Source organism: Siphateles boraxobius, unplaced genomic scaffold, assembly GCF_051911475.1.
Source record: "Siphateles boraxobius isolate OS27281-9 unplaced genomic scaffold, OSU_SipBor_1 31, whole genome shotgun sequence".
Taxonomy (NCBI): Eukaryota; Metazoa; Chordata; class Actinopteri; order Cypriniformes; family Leuciscidae; genus Siphateles; species Siphateles boraxobius.
In genome coordinates this window covers 7476202-7491895 of record NW_027508931.1, presented here as the reverse complement: position 1 = coordinate 7491895, position 15694 = coordinate 7476202, and the positions used below count along the sequence as shown (strand labels likewise).

Below are 15694 nucleotides of genomic sequence, written 5' to 3'. Positions count from 1 at the left end.
GTGTGTGTGTGGTCTGTTCCCGAGCCCAAGTGTGTGTTGTCTGTTCCCGAGCCCGAGCCAGTGTGTGTGTTTACGTCTGTCCTTGTGGCTGTTCCCGAGCCCAAGTGTGTGTTGTCTGTTCCCGAGCCCGAGCCAGTTTGTGTGTTGTCTGTTCCCGAGCCAGTGTGTGTGTTGTCTGTTCCCGAGCCAGTGTGTGTGTGGTCTGTTCCCGAGCCCGAGCCAGTGTGTGTGTGGTCTGTTCCCGAGACCGAGTGTGTGTTGTCTGTTCCCGAGCCCGAGCCAGTGTGTGTGTTGTCTGTTCCCGAGCCAGTGTGTGTGTTGTCTGTTCCCGAGCCAGTGTGTGTGTGGTCTGTTCCCGAGCCCAAGTGTGTGTTGTCTGTTCCCGAGCCCGAGCCAGTGTGTGTGTTTACGTCTGTCCTTGTGGCTGTTCCCGAGCCCAAGTGTGTGTTGTCTTTTCCCGAGCCCGAGCCAGTGTGTGTGTTGTCTGTTCCCGAGCCAGTGTGTGTGTGGTCTGTTCCCGAGCCAGTGTGTGTGTGGTCTGTTCCCGAGCCCAAGTGTGTGTTGTCTGTTCCCGAGCCCGAGCCAGTGTGTGTGTTGTCTGTTCCCGAGACCGAGTGTGTGTTGTCTGTTCCCGAGCCCGAGCCAGTGTGTGTGCTGTCTGTTCCCGAGCCAGTGCGTGTGTTGTCTGTTCCTGAGCCCGAGCCAGTGTGTGTGTGGTCTGTTCCCGAGCCCAAGTGTGTGTTGTCTGTTCCCGAGCCCGAGCCAGTGTGTGTGTTGTCTGTTCCCGAGACCGAGTGTGTGTTGTCTGTTCCCGAGCCCGAGCCAGTGTGTGTGCTGTCTGTTCCCGAGCCAGTGCGTGTGTTGTCTGTTCCTGAGCCCGAGCCAGTGTGTGTGTTGTCTGTTCCTGAGCCCGAGCCAGTGTGTGTGTGGTCTGTTCCCGAGCCCAAGTGTGTGTTGTCTGTTCCCGAGCCCGAGCCAGTGTGTGTGTTTACGTCTGTCCTTGTGGCTGTTCCCGAGCCCAAGTGTGTGTTGTCTGTTCCCGAGCCCGAGCCAGTGTGTGTGTTGTCTGTTCCCGAGCCAGTGTGTGTGTTGTCTGTTCCCGAGCCAGTGTGTGTGTGGTCTGTTCCCGAGCCCGAGCCAGTGTGTGTGTTGTCTGTTCCCGAGACCGAGTGTGTGTTGTCTGTTCCCGAGCCCGAGCCAGTGTGTGTGCTGTCTGTTCCCGAGCCAGTGCGTGTGTTGTCTGTTCCTGAGCCAGTGCGTGTGTTGTCTGTTCCTGAGCCCGAGCCAGTGTGTGTGTTGTCTGTTCCTGAGCCCGAGCCAGTGTGTGTGTTGTCTGTTCCCGAGCCAGTGTGTGTGTGGTCTGTTCCCGAGCCAGTGTGTGTGTGGTCTGTTCCCGAGCCCGAGCCAGTGTGTGTGTTGTCTGTTCCCGAGACCGAGTGTGTGTTGTCTGTTCCCGAGCCCGAGCCAGTGTGTGTGCTGTCTGTTCCCGAGCCAGTGCGTGTGCTGTCTGTTCCCGAGCCAGTGCGTGTGTTGTCTGTTCCTGAGCCCGAGCCAGTGTGTGTGTTGTCTGTTCCTGAGCCCGAGCCAGTGTGTGTGTTGTCTGTTCCCGAGCCAGTGAGTGTGTTGTCTGTTCCCGAGCCAGTGAGTGTGTTGTCTGTTCCCGAGCCAGTGAGTGTGTTGTCTGTTCCCGAGCCCAAGTGTGTGTTGTCTGTTCCCGAGCCCGAGCCAGTGTGTGTGTGGTCTGTTCCCGAGACCGAGTGTGTGTTGTCTGTTCCCGAGCCCGAGCCAGTGTGTGTGTTGTCTGTTCCCGAGCCAGTGTGTGTGTTGTCTGTTCCTGAGCCGGTGTCGTCTGTTCCTGAGCCGGTGTCGTCTGTTCCTGAGCCGGTGTCGTCTGTTCCTGAGCCGGTGTCGTCTGTTCCTGAGCCGGTGTCGTCTGTTCCTGAGCCGGTGTCGTCTGTTCCTGAGCCGGTGTCGTCTGTTCCTGAGCCGGTGTCGTCTGTTCCTGAGCCGGTGTCGTCTGTTCCTGAGCCGGTGTCGTCTGTTCCTGAGCCGGTGTCGTCTGTTCCTGAGCCGGTGTCGTCTGTTCCTGAGCCGGTGTCGTCTGTTCCTGAGCCGGTGTCGTCTGTTCCTGAGCCGGTGTCTGCTGTTCCTGAGCCGGTGTCTGCTGTTCCTGAGCCGGTGTCTGCTGTTCCTGAGCCGGTGTCTGCTGTTCCTGAGCCGGTGTCTGCTGTTCCTGAGCCGGTGTCTGCTGTTCCTGAGCCGGTGTCTGCTGTTCCTGAGCCGGTGTCTGCTGTTCCTGAGCCGGTGTCTGCTGTTCCTGAGCCGGTGTCTGCTGTTCCTGAGCCGGTGTCTGCTGTTCCTGAGCCGGTGTCTGCTGTTCCTGAGCCGGTGTCTGCTGTTCCTGAGCCGGTGTCTGCTGTTCCTGAGCCGGTGTCTGCTGTTCCTGAGCCGGTGTCTGCTGTTCCTGAGCCGGTGTCTGCTGTTCCTGAGCCGGTGTCACCGCCCTGGCCGCCCGAGGGGTCTTCACCGCCCTGGCCGCCCGAGGGGTCTTCACCGCCCTGGCCGCCCGAGGGGTCTTCACCGCCCTGGCCGCCCGAGGGGTCTTCACCGCCCTGGCCGCCCGAGGGGTCTTCACCGCCCTGGCCGCCCGAGGGGTCTTCACTGCCTGGTCCACCCTGGCCGCCTGAACTGCCTTGCCCCCTGCACAGACTTGACCCTCCGTCCCTCTCCCAAGACCGCCTCCACTCACCACCCTCCTGAACTTGTATTTTTTTTTGTTTTGATAGGCGTCGGGAGCCGCCCATAGAGGGGGGGCTATATCACGGTTTGGGTTTTGTTTCTTGTCCCTGGTTCTTGTCTGTCATGTTATCCCCTGTTCTAGTCATGTGATCTTGCCTTGTGTTCCCCTGTCTGTTGTGTCATTGGTTGATTGTCTAAGTCTTCCCAGGTGTTTCCCGTTAACCACGTCCCCTTGTTATCCTGTTTAGATCGTTTGCCCCTGTATTTAGCCCTGTGTTTCAGTCTAGTCTTTGTGAGTTCTTGTATTGTTGTAATGCTGTATGCACGCTGTCCTGTTCCTGAGTCTGGTTACCAAGTCTGTTTAGTTTTGAGTTTATTTAAATAAAACACTGCTGCACGTGGATCCTGCTTTTGCCTCTGCTTCAGCTGCATGTAACAATAAGATCAGACTGGTTCAGGAAGATTTTCTTCAAACTGTTAAAGTGAGCAAGAGAAAACCATAGTATAGTTTATGCTAATATCTTCTACAGTGCATATTTCTTGTACTATAAATTGGAATCTGATACATTGCTCTGTTTATTAAAAATCAAATGTATCTATGTTTGAGCAGGGTGGGAGAACGTTTATGGTTTTGACATGACCTGCATCAGGAACGTAGCAATGAAAGAACCACTGGTGGACATCGTGGACTCAAAGCAAATGGTATCCAACGCCTGCCTGATCAAGGTAAGCCATTCAAACACTTAGAAATCGTGTAGGCCCTAGGCGTGTTTCTCACACACCTGTGGTAGATGAGAAGATAAAGATCCACAGAGAATACAGCAGCATTAGTGTGTAACTGATCATTAGCTGCATCACTCAGTGTGACAGTTACATGATGATCCATTGAAATGCAATTTCATTTCATTATAAACCACTGGAGAAGGTGCTGATGAGATGATTATTGGTTGAATCGGATTCATCAAGCCTGGAAAGTTTATGGCTCCACAGATGGACTGTGAAATGCATCTGCAAACCTCTCTAATATGGAATAAATATATTTGAAGCAAAAATCTTTTTAGCTTTTCCCAGATATGAATTTAGCAGTTCTGTCACAACCAATCCAATTTTAAACTTTGATGCAAATCAAAGCTGGAAAACAATTTGACATGTAAAGGTCTAAATAAAGGGATTTAAGCATTTTATAAGCATGGTCTGTACATTACATTTCACTGCATATAGATAACATTAAACCCCTATGTACAACCAAATAATGCTACATTTTTCTCAGAACTAACTAGCCACGTCAAGTCAAGTCATCCTCATTTATATAGCGCTTTTAACAATGTAGATTGTTTCAAAGCAGCTTTTACAGAGATAAACATATCATTTAAGGTAACAGAGATACACTAGTCTAGTCACTATACACTAAACTAGATATACACTAGTCTAAGGTACACTAGTCACCTTTAGCTAAGGATACACAGATATAAAAAATCTGATTGATTATTTTCATGTTTTACATGTAAAACTCTTTTTTTACATGTATCACTTCATTATAATGTATGGAATGAAAACAAATTGATAATATTGTATAAATATTGATTTATTAATATTATATCCTGACTGAAAATATGTTGCCTGAGAAGTGTACTTTTGGTGTCTTTCTTAAGTAATAATGTTTTAAATATAAATAATGAATTTTTAGGGGCCGCTTAATTGTCCTAATCCCACCTGGAGTCTTTGTATGCCACTTTATTTTTCTACTGATTGATGCATATGCTGAACTGACCTTTCCTCTTATGATATGAGGAAATTAAATTTTGATATTTTTGACACTGGACCACAAAACCAGTCAAAAGTCACACGGGTATATTTGTGACAATAGCCAACAATACATTGTATGGGTCAAAATTATTCGAGTTTTCTTTTATGCCAAAAATCATTAGGATATTAAGTAAAGATCATGTTCCATGAAGATATTTTTTAAAGTCCCTACCGTAAATATATAAAACATATATGTTTGTGAGTGAATGCAGCACAATCGAGAACATAAATGGACAACTTTAAAGGCGAATTTCTCGATTTTTGATTTTTTTGCAACCTCAGATTCCAGATTTTCAATTAGTTGTATCTCGGCCAAATATTGTCCTAATGAACCAAACCATACATCAATGGAAAGCTTATTTATTCAGCTTTCATGTGTATAAATCTCAATTTCAAGAAATGTACCCATGAGACTGGTTTTGTGATCCAGGGTCACATTTTGTCCTTTACTCACATCCATCTTTCTTTAAAGTTTAGATAAAGTAACTTACTTTAAAGATCAGATCTGTCCAATGAAGCAACGCCCCCCACGTTAATGGATGAAAGCACTTAAATTAAGTGCTAAATGGAACACGGACCTCCTCTATCGCCTTGTTTGATAAAGTGATTAATGCTCCATTTCAAACTTTGTGCTTTATAACTGAATCTAAAGTAGATCGGACACATTTACAGATGGGAAGCCTGATGCCTAATGGCGGTGAGAGTGAGAGGAAACCACAAATAACTTTTTCAGTTGTTTTTCAGGGCAAATATATTAGCGGTGAGACAGAGAGGCCGGGCTCAGTTTACTGTCAGGAAATGATGGAGTCTGAAATAGCAGTCTGAACGTACTGATCCAAGAGCAGTAATAACATCCTAACGTTATTACTGAAATGCTTCCTGTACAGTATGACATTTCAGAAGAATTGATAGATAGAGATAGAATAAGAGATCAAACTGGATGATTTTTTCTCTCCCACAAGAGAAATGAATGGAAGCTTGTTTTCACCATGGAATGAAAATACATTTAACATAATCATTATCTCACAATTACGATTTTTTTTAATCTTTTTTATTCTGAGTTTATATTTTGCAGTTAGGACTCAGAATTGTGAGTTTATATCTTACAATACTGAGAGAGAAAAAAAATCTGAGATGCAGGATAAAAGTAGCAATTATTAGAAAAAGGTCTGTTTATATCTCACAAATATGACTTTTTTCCTCAGAATTATGATATAAACTCTGAGTTGCAAGAAACAATGTCCAAATTGTGAGCTGTTTTTTTTTTTGTCCTCAGAATTGCAAATTTACATCTCACAATTAAGACTTTATAACTCGTATTTGCAAGTGTATATCTCAATACTCGGAGGAAACGACACTGTGTAAGAATTGTGCAATAAAAAAACGTCAGATTTTTTAGACAGCAAAGAGATTCAGGAGATACCAAAGTCTGCGATCAGATGTATAGTCATCTAAATACTTAAATTATCATTCTCATTCTACCAAGACCAAAACATCTGTTATGCTATCCATATAAATCTTATAGGTCTTATTTTTTGCTTAAATTTTCTGGAGACATAGTTGATACGTCAAAGAAACACAACTGAGAGCATTATTAAGCCCTTCTGACCATGAAATAGCAACTTAAGCTTTGCTTGTCTTTTCTCAGGAAGTGGACATCTACACGGTGAAGCCAGAGGAACTGTCCTTCACCTCCTCCTTCTGTCTGCAGATCCAGAGGAACGATTACGTCCATGCTTTGGTCACCTACTTTAATATCGAATTCACCAAGTGTCATAAAAAGACTGGCTTCTCCACAGGTGTGGTGTTTAAAAACTTCTATGTTAGACACCTGTGGCCACATGGTGTATGTGAATGTGTACTTTGAGTTTGTGGTCGATGTCTGCTCTCTAGTGGTTCAGTTGTGAAACAGCAATGCCAAAAACATTGCATTAAACCAAAACAGGCACCAAACAATTACATACATACATATTTACACACTATAATAAATAAAATAGCCTATATTTTGTAATAAATATTGATATTTTCATAAAATTGATATTTTATGAAAAATATAAAATATTTTTCTGCGCGGTTAAAACTGCGAAAGCGCTGAAAAAAAAAGCTGATCTAGCCGATCTACTGCGCATGCATGGAACGCGTTCACCGAGCGGACCTCAGCAGACAGTATAGTAGTTCGCATCCGTGCTGTCCGCAGCTGTCCATGTACGCGTCCAAACTGGAGTATAACCGAGCCTTAAAGCAACACCAAGGAACTTTTCCTCTGCGGTCGCCCTACAGGTTGGAAGCAGAATTGTCCATTACCACTGTCGTAAATAATTTAGCCTACCGCAGCTATACTGTCGCACGCGCACGCTCGCTGTTTATCCAGCACCGGCTTTGGAATCAACAATGGCCACAAGACAAGGTAGAGTATGATGCATGATTTTATGAAAGACATTACAAAGGAAGAAAAACTATGTATGCCGTAAAGCAGTCCAATTTTGTAGTTCTTTTTGTGCTCCGGTTACTACCCGAAACCCGAAGTTACATAGTGCCTGTAAAAGCGATACGGACCACGTCAGGCTATGGCAGACGTGTCATTTAACCTATTGTAAGTCGATGTACCATCTCAAGGGTCTTGGAAATATATTATGAAGGTTGAAAAACTACATAGTGTTACTTTAACACATCAACGATAGCAAACCTACACCAATTGGAACGTAATGACAAGTAGCGCCCTCTGTTGGTCTGCTTTCTTTCTTTCCACATTCATTATACTGTAAATGACATGTGAAATATTTGTGTAAAGGCTATATAATGTCATCTGCGTTATTAATTCTGTCCCCAAAGTCTTGTTTAGCACCTGGACACAAATTAGATCTGTGCTCCTGGTTTTCACAGAGGATTTGTGTGGTGTTTTTGTTGTTGCATTTCTTTTTTTCCCCCCCTGTTGTGTACCTTAGCAGTCTGATCCATTGTATAGGCAAGAGAGTACCTGACTCCTGGATGTGGAGTTGCAGTGTTGAAGTGTTGTGGGATTTTGATCTGAGGGCTCTGTTAAGTTCTATTGATCTTTCTGGCTCGGCGTATTGCTCAGTAAGCATGCAGACGTTTCCTCTTGGGTGGAACGGAAGCACAAGTGATATTTCAGCTGGAAAGAAAACAGATAGACTCCTTTAGAGTCCTTTCTTCCTCTCTCAAATCCACACACACAAAGATTTGCACCTTATTTGGCAGCAACCTTGAAATAAGTTCAGGCTTACACAGATTTATGTCTGTGAAAGCATAATCTGAATATGTGAAGTGAATTTGTCAGGGTTAGTACAAGATTCACTTGTATTGTTAGAGTTTCATGTCTATTGCAAAATAAAAACAGACAGGATGATCAGGACCCTGATATTTTGTAATATTAATCAACTATATCATGGTTGCTTAGCAAATAAATATATTAACATGAAATATAGATTTTTTGATTGAAGTTTAAATTATATATGATAAAAAAGACAGCATGACATGGTCAGTAGCGGCCATTATAAAAATTATTTGACCTATAAAATGCAGAAACCAATCAGAATTAAGTGTTTCAGAGAGTCCAGTAAGCCGTAACAATGTGTGATGTAGCCTATTATTTATTTAATGTTATTTATGTTCTCTTCGGTTTACTCCACTGTAGCACCAGATTCCCCGTACACACACTGGAAGCAAACAGTGTTTTATCTGGAGGAGTATTTGACTGTGAAAAGAGGAGAGGAGATAGTCGGCACCGTCAGCATGAAGCCAAACGAGAAGAACGTGGTATGTGCCCTCATTACTAATATGCTTTCTTTCTTTCTTTCTGTCTTTGATTAATATAAGTACTGCTCAAAACATGCTTTCCAGTCTCTTTAAATACACTGCTTTTCAAAGGTTTGAGGTCTGTATGATTTGATTAATATTTTGAAAATATGTCTTCTATTCTTCTATTCTCACTAAAGCTGCATTTATTTGATCTAAAAAATACAGGAATACTGCGAAATATTTTTACCATTTTAAAAAACTTTTCCATGGAAGCTTGTTTCCACCACTGAATATTTTTTTTGGACTTTTTCCCCCTCACAAATTCGCAATTGCGAAGCCAGAATTAAGAGATATAAACTCATATTCTATTCTCATATTGTAATCTCATATTTCGTAATTGCAATTGTAAGAAAAAAAATCAGTCAGTCAGAATTGCGGTATATTATGGAAGCTTCTTTCCGTCACGGAATAAAACAATTTAAAAGATAATTTCAACTTTTTATCTCACAGTTCTGACTTTTTTCTCGCAATTGCGAGAAATAAAGTCAGAATTGTGAGATAAAAAGTCGCAATTACATTTTTTTTTCTGTGGCAGAAACAAGCTTCCATAGGATATTGTCACGATCACCATGCTAGTCACTACCTCACTACATTTCCCATCATCCTCCCTGGCCCTGACCTGCATGCACTTCCCAATCACAGAGATCGCTGTCACCTGTCACTATATAACTCTTCCCACTGCAGTTCACCATGATCTGGTCTTGTTGTTCCCTCAAAGAACACTTATCTTACTCCTTACCTGCACGATACCTACTCAAACTATTTGTCTTCAGTCATCTGCCTTGATCTCCATTTCAGAACCTGCAACAGATAAGACCATTACTCATCCAGATATCCATCCTGAACACTATATTGTTCAGTTACTCACCTGCTTCCATCGTTGCGATCACATACTTCTGCAAATAAACCTGTTGATTATACTTGTGTGAATCTTTCTGTTTCATGACAGATATAAACTGCCAATTGCGAGGGGTAAAAAAGACAGAATTGTGAGATTTAAATTCACAATTGTGAGGGAAAAGAATCTGAAAAGTCTGACATTATAACTCGCTTTTGCAATTCATTGGCGTGTTAGTCTGAAAACGAGGTCTGTTCAGGCACATTGTTGCCACGTTGCTATTTTGAGGCAACTGAAATAGACTAAGCCATTGACCAACAAAAACCTGGGGCCTATACCATGAAGCCGGTTTAGGTGGCTAGCCAGCTATGTTTCAGTTTAGTTTGCGACAACCCTGGGTTTAAGGGACCATGAAAGTGGTTTGGCTTTAAGCAGTGTTCATCGCCATAGTAACTTACGCTCCGCGGCTAACCTGGTCTGGGGCAGGTCATGTTCCAGGTAAGAGGTTGCAAACCGAACTTGGACCAATCAGCTGTGAGCAAAGTGTCACATGTCTGATGCCATAAAGTCACTCCACCTGTTTCTACTCCAAATGAAAGGTCACTACATAGCAAATGATTTTTAAAGACAAAATCGTCTGGTTTTTAGTGATGCTTATTTAGAATAATAGATTTGTATGTTTTTTTTATATTATTTATGTAATTATTATAGCCTTAATCAATCACAGATGTACAATTTTAGTTCATCAATTATTATTATGCGGTTTAAATGAATAAATATATAATGGTAATATAAATACGCTCTATCATCAATAGATGAAGCTATAAAATAACTACATGAGAGCTAAAATGTTCAATTCTCTCTATACCTTTATCAGCTGTATGAAATAACTTCACAACTTTTACTTGCACTGATATACAGTAGCGAGACCTTTTCTTTTAGTTGTCCTCTTTCATAGACAGCTGTTTTCTTCTTGATGTGTAAATTTGATTAAATTTGTACTATTTTAATGCTTTTATTTAATAAGGGAATTGTGCTGCTTCTCTCGCGAGAAATTAATCTGTTTCACTCTTTCTCAACGTGTGATTGGCTGTTGGCTACTGATGTCACACCTAAACTCCTAAACTCAGGATCAAAGCCTGAGTTGAAGGAGAAAGTTGATGACAAGCATCATGGTACCAACAAAGCCTTGTTGGATTGGTTTGGTTTTGTCAACTCAAAACTAATCCTGCAACCCTGAGTTTGTTCAACTACCATCATGGTACAGGCCCCAGGTCTAAAGTCAATGGTGCAGTATTTTAATTTTTTTTGTCATTTAAAGGGAAGCATTAGTGATATGCGCCTACAGGTGGGTCCACAACGCACGTACACTCTGCTTATTACACACACACAGGGCACTGCGCAACACACAAACTAGCCAAATATTAAAAATAAAAAGATGTATTTTAAGTGATTATTATAGTGTACAAAAATATATTGTGGAATTCGGCTTGTCCCGTAGATGGTCTGCTCGCGTGCTTTAACCTCTCTCACACACACACAGCTTCAAACTTGCGCACGAGCAGATTCGTTTGCACTCCGGAGAAGCGTTCAGTCTTTCCGCTTGCATATTTGTGTAAATAATATCAATCCAATCCGCCATGGTGTGAGCGCAACTAGCTTTTAAAGGGAATGGGAGATGAGACTGATTAGTTTTTTGTACGTTACAACCAAAACACACCAATTACTCATTAAGAGAATAGGGACAACCCTTTTAGGCCATGTGCTGTGCATGCCGTTTCCCCGTCGTTAAACTAGCAAAATTGGATTCAGACACGTCCTAAGTGCACTTACGCCCTGCGCTTTAGACAATGCGCTTAGATTGTTAAAATATGGCCCTTAAAGTCAATACGGTCACTTTTGATTAATTGAATCAGTTATAATGCAATAAATCTATCTTTTGAATGGTAGTGTATTATTCAGTTAACTCAAATTATTATAATGATTCTACGTACAATTTAACGTTTCTGCTTGCTCCTGTTTTCTATCCAGCGTGATCTGGACTTTACCTTTGAGATGGATTTTAAAGGCCAGCTATGTGAGGCCGCTATCGCTCACGACTATAAGATGCGCTAAGTATCCAGCAGAGGCGAGAGACGGTTCTTGACAGCATTCAGAGAAGCAGATGCAGGAGCTGCTCCAGATCATGGCTACAGCAACACAGAAAGACCAGGACATAAGTTATTCCTGGGAGTCTCGCCACTGTTTTTTGGAGCAGGGTGGCACTTCTAGCGTCCTTGCCTTCGCCAACTATAGCCTGCACTAGTACGCCATCTCTCCGACTGTTCAGGGGCCAACTATGACTGCACCCCACTGCAAACAAAATAATGTCATGGGCTTATGAATGTTAAGTGTTAGTTTATGGTTACTTTGCTTTTTATATTAAGAGTGTGAGTTCATGTTGGAAGGTGTGCGTCCGAGTCCTAGACATTGCGAAGTTTAATATATTGTATTAAGAGAATGACTCCACTTACAAACATGTAGTAATAATTAATTTGAACTAAATTTAACAACTTTATTGCAGTAGCATACGTTGTTTTGTAGATTTAGGATCAGGTTTTAACAAAATCCAGGTCATTCTCAGGAAACGAGGCTGTTTGTGATTGAAAATTTCAAGTTTTTAGTTAAATATCATTTGCCAATACCACATTATTTTTTTAAAGTCAGCATTTCTTTTTTGCTTTGTGCTTTATGATATTTTCCCACCTGGTTTGCAAAAACAACTATTGAGCTTTACGAAGCCAATGTACATAGCCTACATAAATGCGACCATAAAAAATATTGATAAAGACTGTAGGAAAATTATGTGGTGATACATTTTTATGATGTTGAAATATATTTTCAAACAAATCAATTTTGTTTGTCGCAACATTATCTGAATTTTTTGTTTGTTTGTTTGCAAATGTATTAAGCATTCTATATATTTCAATAAAAGGACAATTTAGTTTTACGTTTTTTTTATAATCTATATTAAGATGCATGGACATACAAAGAAAATGATACATTTAAAACGGAATGTTTTATTTTAAAAGTTCTGTGCATTACACACCAAAGTAATTTTTTGATAATATAAAATCATTAAGTTCTGTATCCTAGTAATTGAATGTAGTGCATCATGTGGACACCATTTCCTGAGAATGACCCATCCATAATAGAAAAATAAGATTTGAGGCATCAATGACAGTTTTCGCCTATATGAAGATCATAGGAAAATGAATCAAAAGCTAATAATGGAAATTACAAGCCAAATGAGAGTTTGCAATACAGTGATGTGATGAACTTGTGAATTTGTTTTTCTAGTAGCTTTATGAGATTGTAATATGTAGTGTTAGTGTTAATTATGATTCTAGGTGTGTAATAATTACATTTCCACTTGCATCTGCTAACAGAGCTGAAAATAGAGAGAGAAACAGCACATAATTTATACATATCAAAACATAGGCTATGCCATGTGAAATGTTGGCTCTGTCTGCGGTGAGATCTTGATGAACTGGACTCAGATGGCATGCTGCTCTTCACCTGTGCTCTTATTAGAGTCTTTGCCAAGGCGATGACTGGGATCCGTCGCGTCCCGGGGACATCTGATTATACTTTTCAAGTCCTCACCAAAGACATTCGGTTCACTAGCAAAGCACATTGTCCTTTATTAATATGTATTGTTCATAATTAGGTCTGATAGAGTGTTTGTTACTGAAATTTGAGGTTTACATGCTAAAAATGTTTTAAAATGATAATTCTGCCATGATTGCAGCATCTGTCAAGATAATAGTAAATAACATAGCTTAAAACTAATAATATTAAAGCCAAGAAAAATGTTTAAGTGTAATAGCATGCCATATTGAAAGCATCCTTGACTGTTTTTAAAGGTTGATATATAATTCTCTAATGAAAGATAAATATGTATATTGATGTAAGATGTTGGATGGTAAAGCAAAAAATAAAAGCCATTTGTCCTCTAACGTGCAGTGTAATACTTGATTGTGCTCTAAAAGTAGTACGACTTGTAGTCCACAAGGGGGCGTGAAAAGATTATGAAAAACAGACACACTGGTTATGGCATTTTGCACAGTATACTGCTTACTATAATATAAACAAAACATCAGCTTAGCTGATGATGTCATGTAGGTGTGTATGGTGATTCTTTGCTGTACCCAGCTCCTTTATTCAACAAAGTGATATTGTTTTGTTTTCAGCTGTAAATGTCAGTACAATGATGGGCAGCCATGCTATCGCCTCTTTACCCCAGAGGAAATGATACACAGGAGAGCATCCATGAGAACTGACAACCAGTTAGTATGCCACGAGTAAAAATAAATAAATAAATAAAGAAAATTGTACAGACAGGTCACGACCGTGACAAGTTTATAAATCGCCATGTTACCTCTTGCTTGCTAAGATTTCAACCAGTTTAATCGTTTAAACTGTTCCTTCATAAGCATGATGTCAGGAATATCGAATAGAATAGAATAGAAGTTATTTGTCATTGTCCAGTGAAAAACAATGAAATACAATAATGTAAGCATGTCTCTGGCAAAATCCAGATCTATAAAATTCTTTTTTTTAGCTAGTTTGCGGTTTCATTTTCAAGGGACCAAATGCTCATCCTCCTAGGGAAGGTTTCGTGTTCAATCAACAACTCTGAGACCACACACTCATCAAAAAGGAAGGAACAAACTCCTCGTCAGCGACAGAGGACTTACTATTGGATGGAAGGAAAGCGGTTATGTTGCAATACTTTCAAATTCCTGCACATGTAAGTAAACTAGCAATGACCCACCACTTACAGTTTTGTAACAAAAAGCTCATGCTTCTTCCAATCTGAATGAGCACTTCTCCTTTGCCGAAATAATCCATCCACCTCACAGGTGTGGCGTACCAAGATGCTGATTAGACAGCATGATTATTGCACAGGTGTGCCTTAGGCTGGCCACTCTAAAATGTGCAGTTTTATCACACAGCACAATGCCACAAGTTTTGAGGGAGTGTGCAATTGGCATACTGACAGCAGGAATGTCCACCAGAGCTGTTGCCTGTGAATTGAATGTTCATTTCTCTACCATAAGCCGTCTCCAAAGGCGTTTCAGAGAATTTGGCAGTACATCCAACCGGCCTCACAACTGCAGACCACGTGTAAACACACCATCCCAGGACCTCCACATCCAGCATCTTCACCTCCAAGATCGTCTGAGACCAGCCACCCGGACAGCTGCTGCAAACATCGCTTTGCATAACCAAAGAATTTCTGCACAAACTGTCAGAAACCATGTCAGGGAAGCTCATCTGCATGCTCGCCGTCCTCATCGGGGTCTCGACTTGACTGCAGTTCTTCGTCGTAACTGACTTAAGTGGGCAAATGCTCACATTCGATGGCGTCTGGCACTTTGGAGAGGTGTTCTCTGCACGGATGAATACCGGTTTTCACTGTACAGGGCAGATGGCAGACAGCGCGTATGGTGTCGTGTGGGTGAGCAGTTTGCTGAAGTGAACCTTGTGGATCGAGTGTCACATAGTGGTGGTGGGGTTATGGTATGGGCAGGCGTATGTAATGGACAATGAATACAGGTGCATTTTATTGATGGCATTTTGAATGCAAAGAGATAACGTGACGAGATCCTGAGGCCCATTGTTGTGCCATTCATCCACGATCATCACCTCATGTTGCAGCATGATAATGCACGGCCCCATGTTGCAAGGATCTGTACACAATTCCTGGAAGCTGAAAACATCCCAGTTCTAGCATGGCAAGCATACTCACCGGATATGTCACCCACTGAGCATGTTTGGGATGCTCTGGATCGGTGTATACGACAGAGTGTTCCAGGTCCTGCCAATATCCAGCAACTTCGCACAGCCATTGGAGAGGAGTGGACCAACATTCCACAAGCCACAATCAACAACCTGATCAACTCTATGCGAAGGAGATGTGTTTCACTGCGTGAGGCAAATGGTGGTCACACCAGATACTGACTGGACACTGTGATGAACTTGTTCTTGGAGCAAACTAAGGATGCTGAAGTGCGAGCGTGTAGCCGGGGTCGCTGCCGTGAGTGTGGTCAGCCACCGAGATACAGTCAAAGCCCTCACAAGGCCACTGGGACAATGGCAAAATAAAAGAACACTTTATGGACTGTTTAAGGTCAGGTGTGACTTAAGATTTAGACTGTAACCTCATCCCTGATTGAGAGCATATTTAAAAAAATGAGAGAAAGATTTGGAAAAAAGTCAAGTGTATAATTGTATATGTTCCTGGTGAAATATTTTAATGAAATGTGTGTATAAAGGTTTAGTCGTGGTAAATCAATGGTGTAAATTAAATTTATTTCCCTTCATTAGTAATATGCGTTGCTAAGGACTTAATTTGGACAACTTTAAAGGCGATTTTCTCAATATTTTTTTTTTTTGCCACCTCAGATTCCAGATTTTGAAAAAGTTGTATCTCGGACAAATATTGTC

The 15694-nt window shown here is 41.8% G+C and overlaps 1 protein-coding gene across 2 annotated transcripts in view; it reads left to right on the top strand.

The window, feature by feature from the left end:
- Window positions 1-13200, top strand: part of LOC143696848 (protein arginine N-methyltransferase 8-B) — a 63459-nt gene extending 50259 nt beyond the window's left edge. For both annotated transcript variants that reach the window (XM_077193634.1, XM_077193633.1), the window contains exons 8-11: window positions 3350-3465; window positions 6194-6344; window positions 8201-8322; window positions 11234-13200. In XM_077193634.1, coding sequence (XP_077049749.1) covers window positions 3350-3465; window positions 6194-6344; window positions 8201-8322; window positions 11234-11317 — 473 coding nt within the window. In that variant the 3' untranslated portion in view covers window positions 11318-13200. The remainder of the gene's footprint in view (window positions 1-3349; window positions 3466-6193; window positions 6345-8200; window positions 8323-11233) is intronic.
- The last annotated feature ends 2494 nt before the right edge of the window (window positions 13201-15694 follow it).